The sequence below is a fragment of the Syngnathus scovelli genome, chromosome 9 (assembly GCF_024217435.2).
Source record: "Syngnathus scovelli strain Florida chromosome 9, RoL_Ssco_1.2, whole genome shotgun sequence".
In the NCBI taxonomy this organism is placed as follows: Eukaryota; Metazoa; Chordata; class Actinopteri; order Syngnathiformes; family Syngnathidae; genus Syngnathus; species Syngnathus scovelli.
Window position 1 is genome coordinate 1185413 of NC_090855.1, and position 12677 is coordinate 1198089.

Here is a 12677-nt window from a genome sequence, read left to right on the forward strand (position 1 = left end):
CCGAACATGTGTTTTGCGGGCACAACTGGGCAAAAGAATAACTAACTTTCCGTGTTGTTTGTCTGCAGCTTGTAAAGACGTACCCGGAGACCTCTTGTTCTTGGTTGACAGCTCTGGAAGCATTTACCCGCAGGAGTATGAAAAAATGAAGGACTTCATGAAATCTGTGGTCGGCAAGTCCTATATCGGGCAGAACGACGTCCACGTGGGCGTCATGCAGTTCAGCAGTATCCAGCAGCTGGTGTTCCCCCTCAACCGCTATTTCACTAAAGACCAAATGTTGCGAGCCATCGATGGCATGCAACAGATCGGAGGAGGTACAGACACGGGAGAAGCCATCGCGGCTTTATCGCCGTACTTTGACGCTTCCCAAGGCGGGCGCCCTGGCGTGAGGCAAATGATGGTGATAGTAACTGACGGAGAAGCTCAAGATGATGTCATACTTCCTGCCGCCGCCCTCAGGCAAAAGGGCGTGGTGGTCTACGCCATCGGGGTGGTGGACGCCAACATTACCCAGCTTCTGGAAATCAGCGGATCACCAGAGCGAGTCTATTCCGGAACGGACTTTGATGCTTTGAAGGACTTCGAGAGCCAGGTGGCTTTGGAGCTCTGTGATCCAGACAGAGGTCATTAACACTCGCACTATTCTAGCCCAGTTTGCTGGTTCTTGCAGGAAGTAATGGTCATTCTTTTCCCCTCCACCAGAGTGCAAGAAGATTGAGAAAGCAGACATCATCTTCTTGGTGGACGGCTCCACGAGCATCGGCTTGGAAAATTTCAAAAGCATGCAAACGTTCATGTCGTCCATGGTCAACCAAACTACGGTCGGTAGTGACCTCACTCGCTTTGGAGTCATTATGTTTTCCACAAACGCCACATTAAATTTTACCCTCAACCAATACGAGTCCAAGCAAGATGTTCTTCAAGCAATAGCGGCGCTCAAGTCCCCCGATGGGAACACCTACACGGGAAAGGCCTTGAAATACACCTTGCCGTTCTTCAATGCCGAGTACGGTGGTCGGGCAGCGTCCAAAGTGCCTCAGATTCTGATGGTGATCACAGACGGCGCCGCCACCGATCGGTACGATCTGCATGAACCGTCCGTCGCGCTCCAAGACAAAGGGATCAAAGTCTTCAGTATCGGAGTGAAGGACGCCGTCAGGGAACAGCTGGAGATCATGGCGGGTCACGACTCAAACCGAGTCTTCTACGTGGACGATTTTGACGCGCTGAAAACTTTGCACAAGATCATCTCGATTGTTATCTGCAACTACACAAAACCAGGTAGGAGACCTTTTCATCACCAGTTGGTGACAAAAGCAATTTCTTCAACAGTCTGCTCTTTGCTTTTGCAGTCTGCGAGAAGCAGAAAGCCGATCTAATCTTCCTGCTCGATCATTCGCGCAGCATCAGTTATGAGAACTACACCATCATGAAGAACTTCACCACACAGGTGGTAGCCAGCTTCAACGTCAGCCAGGATTTTGTCCGGGTCGGACTGGCGCAATTCAACGACACTTTCCAGAACGGGTTCTACCTGAACCAGTTCTTCACGTATGAGTCGGTGACCAAGCACATCATGGGCATGATCCAGCATGGCGGCGGAACCCGGATCGGACGCGCCCTGGATGCCATCAGGGCTCACTTTGAAGAAGCCAACGGCTCTCGCAGGTTGGCCGGTGTCTCCCAGAACTTGGTGCTGATCACGGACGGACGGTCTCAGGATGAGGTGCAGAAGGCCGCGGAGCGCCTCAGGGCTCTCGGGGTGGAGGTGTTTGCCATCAACGTGGGTAAGGTGCACGACCTGCAGCTCCTGCAGATCACAGGCTCCCACAACAGACTCTTCACTGTGGAAAACTTTGACAGTTTGGAGAGGATCAGACTAAAGGTGGTGAAAACCATCTGTAAATCCAAACCTATCAAAGAGCGGGAAAGTACGTTCCTTGTTTTGGCTTTTCTTCTCCTTCCATTCTTTATTTTTCCCTTCTCTTATTGTCTTCAGGCCCAGTCACGATTCTTTCTCATTTGTATTTTTCAAATCTTGCTCTCGCTTCAGGCTGCAGTATCGACATTGCCATGGGCTTTGACATTTCTCAAAGAAGCGGACGTCCGGGTGAGATGTTGGTCAGCGGCCATAACAAGCTCAGGACTTTCTTGCCCGAGATCGTCCATTACGCCTCCTCCATCCAAGGCTTGTGCTGCACCGGCACCGAACCCATCGAGACCAAAATCGGATACAGGGTGGTGGACCAGGACGGAGGAACCCTTTACGACTTCAAGTTCAAACCTTACGACCCCAACGATGACGTTGTGAGCAAGGTCATGAGTTGGAATTTGAACGTTCCCACGCGCCTCAACAGGGCCATGCTCAAGTCCTTCGAGCAGAAGTTTGAGGACGATTCCAAAGGCGGTGTGAAGGTAAGTCACATGTTTCAGTCTTGCGGAGGATTCATGTACTTAAACCAGGGATGGGGGTCTCTAGTCACATGACGTGACTTGAGACAAACTAAAGTCGCTGATGGTCTGATACTGCCCGCCTTCAGGTTCTAGTCATCTTCTCAGACGGACTAGATGACGACGTGATGACACTGGAGTATGAGTCCGAGCTGCTGCGAAAGTCTGGTAAGGAAAAAGAAGATCAAGACGTGTTTTTGTCGTGTGGTACACGGAGGTAATACAGAGGTGTTCCTACAGGTGTGGACGCGCTGCTGATGGTTGGCCTGGAGGGGGCGCCGGACCTGGCGCAGCTGCAAATGTTGGAGTTCGGCCGAGGGTTCGGCTACAAAACCCCGCTCAGCATCGGCATGCAGAACGTGGGCAGCACCGTACTCAAGCAGATTGTGAGTTGAGGAGAAGGGGGCGGAGCTAAATGCCATGGCTCGCTAACGCTAATCTGTCACCATGTGTTGCGACAGGACACGGTGTCCAGTCGCGTGTGCTGCAACGTCACGTGCAAATGTTCAGGACACGAAGGCATCCGCGGGTCTCCGGGTTCCCTGGGGTCGAAGGTTACAGCGTCGTCGTGACCGCTGTCTTCGTCGTCATTATCGTCATCTTCATGTGATGCGTTTAATCGTTTAGGGCGTGTCGGGACAAAGAGGTTTCCCTGGATTCCCTGGAGAAGAGGGCCTACCTGTAAGTACACTTACAGTTTCCCCCTTCTTTCCTTTGTCCTACCTTGCCTCCCTCCTTTCTTGTATCCTTACTTGTGCCGCTGAGGGTTCAGCCGTGGTGTCGATTCGTTTCAGGGTGACCGTGGTAGTCCTGGGCCCAGTGGACCTCAGGGTATTCAGGGCTGCGCCGGACTCCGAGGATCTAAGGTACTTAACTGCTGGTGTATGCGTCTGTCACGTCACATGATGCTTACACGCCGACGTCTTCCGTTTGTTTCGTGCTCAGGGCTACCGAGGCCTGCGAGGTAATCGGGTGAGTGACATTCACGGCACGACGTCGTCCTTCCTTCAGCAGGGAGTCCACTTTGATGGATGTCACGTGATTGTTTTGGCAGGGCGAGGATGGAGAAGGCGGACTGGACGGCGTCAACGGAGATCAGGTTAGCGCTCGGGTGTCCTCATCAACTTCATCATCATTCTCTTCATCAACGCGATGAAGGTTCTTTGTGCGTGCAGGGCATGTCAGGACAAGGTGGTAGTCAAGGAGAGCGAGGACATCCCGGAAATCCGGTAAAGTATACATGGACATGAGTCAGAGGGCGTCAGTGTAGTTTTGCTGTGTGTGGGATTGACCCACAGTCGTGTTGACCTCTGAACTCCTGACATTCGTCCATTCCTCAGGGCATTCCTGGTATCCGAGGGGAGGCGGGACTCAAGGGACAGCGAGGCCTGAGAGGAGATCCGGTGAGTTGAGCCTCTCCTCGCAAAGACCACTCAGCCTGCTGGTCACGTGACATGCCTTCTTGTGTTGTGTCAGGGAGAACCTGGACGGGAAAACACTGCGCCGGGACCCAAGGGAGATGTGGGAAATCCTGGTTTGCCGGTCAGCAATTACTCCTTTCTTGCTTCCTAAGTTCCCGGCATCCTCCCTTATGCCCGCCACCTGCTTTCCTTCCCTTCTTGTGTCCAGGGAGAACCAGGACAAGACGGGAGGCCCGGAGAAAGTGGTGTCCAGGGGAATCCTGTGAGATTTTTTTGTTGCTGTTGTTCTGACTGTCACCATCTTACTTCCTCTCACGCTGAATGTGTGTACGTGTTGTGTGTCAGGGTCCCGACGGAAGACGAGGACCCCTCGGGGAAAAGGTGGGAGATCACCCAGAATATCAGAAACCCATTATCTGCTTTATGTCACTCAACACACACTGACAATTGTGTGTACATGTTTGTGCTCCCCCAGGGTGGTGCCGGAGCTTCCGGAGATCCTGGCCTGTCAGGAAGTCCTGGGGCTTCAGGTCCTCAGGTGAGTAATAAACAGGAAGTGCTATCAGCGCTAAAAACGCTACCATTTTTGACTGATTCTTGTTGCACGTTTAGGGCCCCAGAGGGGTCAGAGGTCAGCCTGGACCAAGAGGGATCCCTGGACTTCCTGGACCACAGGTATGCAATGCATCTGAACCATGGCGACAGTGCCATGCCATCAAAGTGTGCACTGAAACATTCTTGTGGTTTTCCTGCAGGGGGGGCCGGGCTCACCAGGATTAGCAGGTTCGAAAGGAAGACGCGGTGGTAATGGTCAGAAGGCGAGTGACAGCTTCGTGTTGACATCATGCGACGTCACCATGGTAACCACAACGTTTGTCATTAAAGGGACAACCTGGAGATCCAGGCGTGCAAGGGGTGCGGGGCACGCCAGGACCACGGGGTCCGCCGGTATGTATCCGCATTGGGAAGTGTTCTACACGTGCTAACCTCCTTAGCATCTACTTTCGATAAATGCCATTGGACGACATAAACAGTCCAGGGAGTGCCCCACTTTACCGAGAAACCAATTAACATCGGTGTTTACGTATGTCATGCGTCAGAGTACAGCTGTTCTTTGTGTACTCGTCATGTAAACAGTTGATACCGCCAACAGGGTCAGGACGGCAGAGACGGCTACGGACCAGCTGGACCTAAGGGGATCAAGGTGAGCAGACGACCGTGTTGAGCTCAAGTTGTGTGTGTTTTCTGTGTATCTCTTAATGCGCACTTATTTGTGTGTGTAGGGAGATCCAGGCTTCCCCGGTTACCCCGGTTTAGTGGTGAGTGCGTTCAACTTCACTGACAGAAAGTCTTTTAGGGTGAACAGACACCTGAGGAAATGCTGAGTGGCCACACCCACTTTTTTTTTTGCTCTTAGGGTGAGAACGGCCTGGTGGGTCCTCAAGGTCTACCGGGGCGCAAAGGCAACCAAGGTCGCGGGGTGAGTCAACACACAAACATGCGGGTACATTTGCAGCTTGGGTGCGCATAGCTCAGGTTTCCAAGGCGGATAAATGTCCAGAGCCATGTGACAAAATAACATTAATTGATCAAATCACAGGAAACAAACAAATAAAACTTACTGATAATTGTTGACTTTTCCGCAGGGTAACTCGGGTCGCACAGGGGAGACGGGTCGAAAGGGAGAGCCGGGTTATGAGGGACACAAGGTGAGGCTGACTCCTCCTTTGACACAACAACAAGAAACAAAATGGATGAATGAGAGAAAGAAAGAAATCGATGAACGACGTTGCCTTTCTTTGGAACACACAGGGCCCACGAGGTCCCGCTGGAAGCAGAGGGAAGACGGTAAGGGTCGCGTTTATTGTTTCATTGTTTGTTTATTGGTTTTATTGAAGTGTCTCGTATCGCTCTGAAGGAATGCGAGCTGATCACGTACATCCGAGACAACTGCGGTGAGTCCAGTATCGGCTAGCCGAGGCCACACCCACTGTCCGGTTGTCATCCGATCAGCTTTAAGTTTGTGTTTGTGCTCTTTTTCAGCTTGCTCCAAAGGTACGTACGTGTCACTTCCTGCCTGAGTTGTCAACCTGTGCGTTGTGGTGGCCATTTTGTTTTTTCAATCGCGAACAATGAACGATTGGATGAGCCAATCATTGGAACCCGAGTGAGTGAGTGAGTGAGTGAGTGAGTGAGTGAGTGAGTGAGTGAGTGAGCCAATTAATGAACAATAATGTCCAAATCAATGAATGCGCCCATTTGATTGAATGAACACATTAGTTCCAATGACTGCATGCTTAATTGAACGAATGAGGGTGTTGATGAACAAATGAGAATGGGTGAACGAATGAAATACTGAACGCAATTACAAACGACCTAATGTGGAATGAGCAAATGAAAAAAGTTTTGCGTTTTGGTCGCCATTTTTTTTACCTTGTGCTCTCGTCGTTGCTGGCCGTTCAGACTTGGGCTCTTGCCCCGCTCTCCCCACGGAGCTGGTGGTGGCGTTGGACATGTCCGACGACGTAACGCCTGCGGCGTTCGAGCGCCAGCGCTCGGCCCTGTTGTCCCTCCTGGAGGATATTACGGTGTCGGAGAGCAACTGCCCCACGGGAGCCCGCGTGGCCGTGGTGGCGTACAGCGCCTACACCAAGTACCTGGTCCGCTTCCACGACTACCGACGCAAGGCGCAGCTGATGGACGCCGTGAGGAACGTGGCACTGGAGCGCACGTCCAACAAGCGGCAACTGGGCGCCGCCATGCGCTTCGTGGCGCGCAACGTGCTGAAGCGCGTCCGCTCGGGCGCCATGATAAGGAAGGTGGCCGTGTTTTTCTCAAGCGGCCCGCCGCAGGACGTCAGCGACGTGGTGACTGCCGTCATGGAGTACCGCGCCCTCAACGTGGTGCCTGCCGTCATCTCCTTGAGGAACGCCCCCGCCCTCAGCCGTGCCATGGAGGCAAGTTTGACAATGTGACTTTTACTATTCCTTAGGTGTTGTTTTGGTGTCAAGGGACTATGTTGAAGTGGCGTTTTGGAGAAGTTGCCAATCACTTTCAGCAGGAGGGGAGCGCTGTACACTTCTTTTGCAATTCCCAGTACTTAATTCCCATTTTGCAGGGGGACCTATCATCAGTTACTCACTGTTGGTGTGGACCTCTCATCCGTTATTCACATTTTCTTGCAGCTGGACGACACCGGAAAGTCCATTTTCACTGTGCTGGGGAGGGACGCCGCGGCCGACCTGTGGAAAGTGAAGAACTGCGCCGTTTGTTACGGTAAGCGGATGTTTGGACATTCGCGTAAGATGTTAGCTTAAGCATTTTTCCACTTGCGCAGACCCGTGCCGACACGGCCAGGAGTGCACGTTCATTCGGGAGACGCCGGCGCCGCAAAAAGTGGAGGCGGACGTGGTGATGGTTGTGGATGGCTCGCGCGAGATGCAGGCCGACGAGTACGCCGGCGCTCAGGAGCTTTTGGCCTCCGTGGTGGAGCAACTGGCCATCAGCCCCCGGCCGGGCCAGGCCGACACTCGCGCCCGTGTGGCCGTGGTGCAGCAGAGCGGCGCCCGCGGCACCAAGTTGGAGTTTGGCCTGCAGGCTTACCAGGATGGGCGGCTTATGAGGTCACACCTGCTGACTAACATGCGCCAAGAGGGCGGATCCTCGTCCTTGGGGCACGCCCTGAACCTCGGCCTGAAGGAAACGACGACAGCCGCCCACGCCCGCAGGAGGAAGGTGATGCTGGTGGTGGTGGGCACCAGGTCGGCGTCCGAGGATCGCAAAGTGTTGCGTGCCGCCGCCATGAAGGCCAAGTGCCAGGGGGTGGCGCTATTCGTGGTGACGGTGGGCGAGCGGTACGACCGCGAGCAGGTGGAGACCGTCGCCGGCGAGCCCTTGCAGCAGCATCTGCTGCACTTGGGACAGCTTCACCAGGAGGAACGGGACTACGTGCGGAGGTTCTTCAGGGTCTTCATGGCCGCGCTAGACAGTGAGACTAATACGTGTCAGAAGTTCTTTGCATTGTCTATGTTTGTCTTTCTAAGCAACTGTGTGTGTGTCACAGAGGGCTTCATCACACACCCAGCGCCATCTTTGAAGCAGATCTGCCAACGGACGGGTCAAGACGGTGGGCAGATCCTCACTGATGGGTAAGGCGTTTTTAATCATCATCATCACAGTCGTCATCATGTTGGTCATGTGACCGCTATGGCGTCCAGTCAAGGGTACGTGGAGGAGTTTGCTGACCAGCCGCAGGAAGAGCCTGCCGACCAGTTGCAAGAACAAACCGGACAGACTGACGTCGTCCACATGCTGAGCCCAGAAGGTGAGGAATCATCACAAAAACACGTGATCAATCTTCAAACAAAAATGAGGGCGCCTTATCTGTAGCTCGCTACTTTGACTTACGGCTGCGTTTCTCGCTCACGTTAACCGTAACAGAGGATGACGCGACGCCGCCGCAATCGACCGACGCCAGTGCCGCAGGTAAAAGTCGCAAACGCTCGCTCGCACGAAGAAGCCGACGCGTGACGTCCCCCCTGCTTCTCGACAGACGCCTGCCTGCTGCCCATGGAGGCTGGGGACTGCCAGCGTTACGCCATGATGTGGTTCTACGACAGCGAGGAGCACAAGTGTGACCGCTTCTGGTACGGCGGATGCGGCGGAAATGAGAACCGCTTTAGCACCCTGGAGGCCTGCCAGGACGCCTGCGTGGCCTGAAGGGGCGCCGCGGACCCATGTGACTCTTTTCAACTTGAAACCTTCTCAACTTGATTGTTATTGTTTAGGTACTCGTGTCACAATCTCAACATCCGTTCATTTTTTTTAAGTATGCTAACTTTGGATTTCAAAACATTCCAGAAAATTCCGAATTTTCCTACACAAAGAAAGGTCAAACTTAATATAATTGTAAGTATCAACAAGGATTACAGTGAATCAATCATTTAGCATCCTTATAAATTGAAATGAGCATGCAACATGAAAACGTTCTACGCAAGCTAGCCACATGTGACTAACACGGCTTAGTGCCAACCTTCCCGTTCTCTGGAGCTCTGGGCCAATGTCATGTTCCGCCTCCTTGATGATGCCCGAGGTGTGGACAAAGCCATTCGAGGCACAGGGAGTCTTCCGCTTCTCCTGCAATTGTGGTGCTGCTAGCTTTAGCATTCAACCTGTCAAGCAGTTGACATTCCTCAACAGCGCAAGCTAACTTGAAACCCTAACTAATGGATTGAAATGTTTCTTTGAAATCAGAACCCTGGTTTGAAACAACTAAACTTTAACTCTTGCTCAACTTAAAATCTCTCACTCTGTTATCAAAGACAACCCTATAGAAGTAAAACAGTTGTCATTGTTAGCATTAGCATTTAGCCTGTGTGTCCACAAACCTGAGAGGGGATGTTCTTGGGCGGTTCGATGCGAATGCTGGGGTCCCACTCGCCCGGCGGGAGCACGGTCACTTGATCCAGGAACTCGTCCAGTCCTGCCAGGAGATCTTTGCGATCCTTGGCCTTGTAGGCCACGTTGTGGAAGATCTTGAGGATAGCCGCGCAAACATTTTAAAGGCTGCTTCTAAGTCACGTGAGCTTCCAACCTCACACCTCGTGCGTCATCAGCGTGGCCATGGAACGCCCCACCTCGTGGTACTGCGGACCTTTTCCGAACGGACCGAGCAGGAGGAAGAGGAACCTGATTGGCAGAGGTGCAAAGTCACATTATACATTGGTTGGTCAAATATAACGAACCTGGTCAATGGAGCATAATTACCGAATTCAAGTCATGGGACCTTCTGCCCAAAAGGAGAGCGAGCTCACCTGGTGGGCACGGGCACCTGGGTGAGTCCAGAGAGGAGCACGGCAGGAGACAGGCGAACGAAGGCAATGATGGGCTTCTCGAGGAAGTCCACTTCGCCCACCAGCACGTTGGAGGCTTCGGCATCTGCTGGAATCTTTCTCATGAAGTTCATGTCCACCTGAAACGCACGGGAACGCGCCACTATATAGATCACTGTAATCCTTTTTTGGTGCAAAGAGGTCTTTCACCTTGCTGAAGTCCACCGCGCTGTTTTCACGACTACCGGCGTTGAAGTCACCTCCCACCCCCTCGGCGGCGTTCAGGTTCCCAGGAGCCGACTGAGGGGACGCTAGAAGACCTGCTGGAAGTGGAAGAAGCTTCACGTCACTCTAGGTGGTCGTCATCAAGCGGTCCCGTAGTCTGTCCGGAGCGCTCACCATTGTGTTCCAGCAGATGAGGGTCCGAATATTTCTTGCCCATGTCAGCGAGGGATCGCACCAGCGGGATGCGCTTGCTCAGCCTCTTCTCGTTCTGATGGTGGTGGCGCTTTAAGATGGCTTCCCTCACCTTGTCTTGGACGTGATCTTCCAGCTGACCGGACGCCAGCATGGTGTCAATCACCATGTCTGTAAAACATCCCAAATTGTTCCTCAAAAGGTTCTACTCAGGTGTTGGTGCTCACCCCCATATTTGCAATTCGGCTTTAGAATCGAGCAACTTCAGAACACCTCGTCAGCCACGAGTGCATGGACAACAACAACATAATGGTGTACTGACCTGCGATCTGCTCAATCCCGTTGGCGCGCATGTCGAGTATCACGGCGCCGTTCATGATACACGAGCGCAACTCAAACAGGCTGTGCAGGGACAGGGTGGCCACGTAAGGTTTACGCCAACGCTCGCCGCCGTCCCCCAAATCCTCCTCAAACTTCAAGCACCTGCCAACACACACACACACACACACACACAAGAGAAATCTCGTTCAAGATGGCTGACAGAAAGCAGCGCGGCGGCGGCGGCGGCCTCGCCTTGCCGTCTGCTTCCACTCCACGACTTCTCCGTTCCTGAGAGCCAGCTCGGTGAAGAGTTGATGCGGGACATGTTCCTCGTCGTCATCCTCCGTGCCTAAGGTGAACTGTACCCGCTGTGACGGCGTGTCTAGACAGCGGGAGAGCTTTTTTTGTTTTTGTTTGAATAATGTCATTGGTTGTCAACATCGATGCCATGCAAATATCCCGCTTTGGATGACAAACCTACGTGCATCTCCGTCTGTCGGTAAGAGAGGCACAGACGACACGGCTAAAGAGAAGGTAAGACCACAATATGGCACAGGAAGTGTGACAGGAAACAGCATATCAAACTAATATTGAAGGGAACATGTGATAGCAAAATGACTATTCACAAGTGCAGTATTGTGAAGTAAACATTAGTTCCGAGCTCCAGGGTTTGAATTCTGGTTCTGGCCTTTCATTTCTGCAATGTCTTTATGTCCTTTCCTGTGCTAGTTGTTAGCATATTAGTTTCATTCGAGAAAAAGAATTGGGACAAAGCTGGCACACAAACAGCAAAAATGCAAGTATAATTCATTGTGGATGGATTGCAAAAAAAAATAATAATGCAAAAAGAACCATTAGCACACACACAAAAAAAAAAAACACTTTGCGGCAAATGTATCACTGAAAGCGATTGTTTTGGCTCAGGATGCTGGCTCAGGGCCACCTGTATTCTGCAGTACTGCTTTTTCTGCTGAAGGGGGCGACAGAGACAAGTGAGTTCAAACACATTGAAGAAATGGGGTCGAAATACAAAAAGTCCTGCCGAGCTACAAAAACAGATATGCTCAAACCTCATTGAATAAAGTATATAAGCAGACAAGCATATTAACATATGAAATCAAAAAAAGAAACATTTTAAGCATATAATTATACCTACACACCAAATCAATAAAGAAGACATAACTAGACATTTGTGAAAGTCAAAGTCAAAGTCAAAGTCTCCTTTATTGTCAATTCCTCCGCATGTCAAGACACACAAAGAGATCGAAATTACGTTTCTCACTATCCCAGGGTGACAAGACAGAGTTCACAACGCACATACAAGTAAACAACACAGGAAAAATAACATAAGAAGTCAACATCAATGAACAATAAGCGTGATAGCACGCTAGCCGCTCCCGATGCACAGCAGAGTCCGGTAAGATGACAGTCAACCAGGCCACTGTGAACACGAGCACACAGCAGGCACGCACTGTCCGGTTCGTGGATCCTATCAGGCGAACGCAACCCATCTTGTCGTCCCGCGAACGAACGTACGCCAGGAGAATGGAAGGCACGGATGGGCGAGCTGGGTTGGCCGCAAGCCTGGCCCGACGTCTCCGCGCTGGCCCCTCTTCCGCTGCCTCGCAGACCCGCTGCCGACGCATCCCAACAATGCTCCAGGACGGAGCAGTCCGAGCTCAGGACGCAGTCCAACCGGGGGAGGAAGAGCAGGCCAGTCCGGCGTCGCTCCATGACGAAGCAGTCCGAGCGCTAACACCAGCAGCAAATCTCTCCACACCAAAGTCCAGAACGCCATAAAACCCACTTCCGCCGATGTTGAGCAGAACATGCCCGCCGCACTAGTAGCACGACGTATCACACGAGACGAATACACACAAAACTGCCAGACAAACACTCAGTAAACACTCACAAAACACCGAACGGGACAGAGAGTGGCCGCTGCGTGTGCACGCGCCGCCATCTTGAATAGGTGGTAATGACAAAGATTTTTATAACTTTATGATCTAATATGTATTTCTGTGCACTTTGATATAACATGTCTTTTGATATATTGCCTGAATAGCTTAATGACCCTTAAGGAACGGTTGAATGCATGCTTGATGTTTTTCTAAATCACGGACACTGCCAAAGTCATCTCAAAAATGTTCAGCACTTAATGATATCTTTTGTTTCGATTCATGCTAGATGTGAGTTCCTATGTTGCCTCATGCTGGACGCCAGCTTTGGATTA

At 51.9% G+C, this 12677-nt stretch overlaps 2 protein-coding genes across 2 annotated transcripts in view; one reads left to right on the forward strand and one right to left on the reverse strand.

Annotated features, from left to right (window-relative positions):
* Nucleotides 1–12223, forward strand: part of LOC125974715 (collagen alpha-6(VI) chain) — a 21709-nt gene extending 9486 nt beyond the window's left edge. Inside the window, exons 8-41 of the mRNA XM_049729489.2 lie at nucleotides 69–626; nucleotides 706–1284; nucleotides 1356–1934; nucleotides 2057–2418; nucleotides 2544–2622; nucleotides 2695–2840; nucleotides 2916–3008; nucleotides 3082–3135; nucleotides 3249–3320; nucleotides 3400–3426; nucleotides 3509–3553; nucleotides 3630–3683; nucleotides 3795–3857; nucleotides 3931–3996; nucleotides 4084–4137; nucleotides 4221–4256; nucleotides 4351–4413; nucleotides 4488–4550; nucleotides 4631–4693; nucleotides 4761–4823; nucleotides 5029–5079; nucleotides 5159–5194; nucleotides 5293–5355; nucleotides 5522–5584; nucleotides 5688–5723; nucleotides 5794–5830; nucleotides 5919–5930; nucleotides 6339–6832; nucleotides 7061–7151; nucleotides 7213–7863; nucleotides 7939–8023; nucleotides 8093–8199; nucleotides 8316–8360; nucleotides 8428–12223. Of these exons, the coding sequence (XP_049585446.1) occupies nucleotides 69–626; nucleotides 706–1284; nucleotides 1356–1934; nucleotides 2057–2418; nucleotides 2544–2622; nucleotides 2695–2840; nucleotides 2916–3008; nucleotides 3082–3135; nucleotides 3249–3320; nucleotides 3400–3426; nucleotides 3509–3553; nucleotides 3630–3683; nucleotides 3795–3857; nucleotides 3931–3996; nucleotides 4084–4137; nucleotides 4221–4256; nucleotides 4351–4413; nucleotides 4488–4550; nucleotides 4631–4693; nucleotides 4761–4823; nucleotides 5029–5079; nucleotides 5159–5194; nucleotides 5293–5355; nucleotides 5522–5584; nucleotides 5688–5723; nucleotides 5794–5830; nucleotides 5919–5930; nucleotides 6339–6832; nucleotides 7061–7151; nucleotides 7213–7863; nucleotides 7939–8023; nucleotides 8093–8199; nucleotides 8316–8360; nucleotides 8428–8594 (5057 nt within the window). The 3' untranslated portion in view covers nucleotides 8595–12223. The remainder of the gene's footprint in view (nucleotides 1–68; nucleotides 627–705; nucleotides 1285–1355; nucleotides 1935–2056; nucleotides 2419–2543; nucleotides 2623–2694; nucleotides 2841–2915; nucleotides 3009–3081; nucleotides 3136–3248; nucleotides 3321–3399; nucleotides 3427–3508; nucleotides 3554–3629; nucleotides 3684–3794; nucleotides 3858–3930; nucleotides 3997–4083; nucleotides 4138–4220; nucleotides 4257–4350; nucleotides 4414–4487; nucleotides 4551–4630; nucleotides 4694–4760; nucleotides 4824–5028; nucleotides 5080–5158; nucleotides 5195–5292; nucleotides 5356–5521; nucleotides 5585–5687; nucleotides 5724–5793; nucleotides 5831–5918; nucleotides 5931–6338; nucleotides 6833–7060; nucleotides 7152–7212; nucleotides 7864–7938; nucleotides 8024–8092; nucleotides 8200–8315; nucleotides 8361–8427) is intronic.
* The window catches only part of LOC125974666 (sodium bicarbonate cotransporter 3-like), a 17301-nt gene continuing 13226 nt past the window's right edge, over nucleotides 8603–12677 (reverse strand). Inside the window, exons 3-10 of the mRNA XM_068651958.1 lie at nucleotides 10697–10826; nucleotides 10446–10606; nucleotides 10106–10294; nucleotides 9917–10029; nucleotides 9689–9846; nucleotides 9476–9563; nucleotides 9263–9409; nucleotides 8603–9011 (exon numbers count right to left, since the gene is read on the reverse strand). Coding sequence (XP_068508059.1) covers nucleotides 8811–9011; nucleotides 9263–9409; nucleotides 9476–9563; nucleotides 9689–9846; nucleotides 9917–10029; nucleotides 10106–10294; nucleotides 10446–10500 — 951 coding nt within the window. The 5' untranslated portion in view covers nucleotides 10501–10606; nucleotides 10697–10826 and the 3' untranslated portion in view covers nucleotides 8603–8810. The remainder of the gene's footprint in view (nucleotides 9012–9262; nucleotides 9410–9475; nucleotides 9564–9688; nucleotides 9847–9916; nucleotides 10030–10105; nucleotides 10295–10445; nucleotides 10607–10696; nucleotides 10827–12677) is intronic.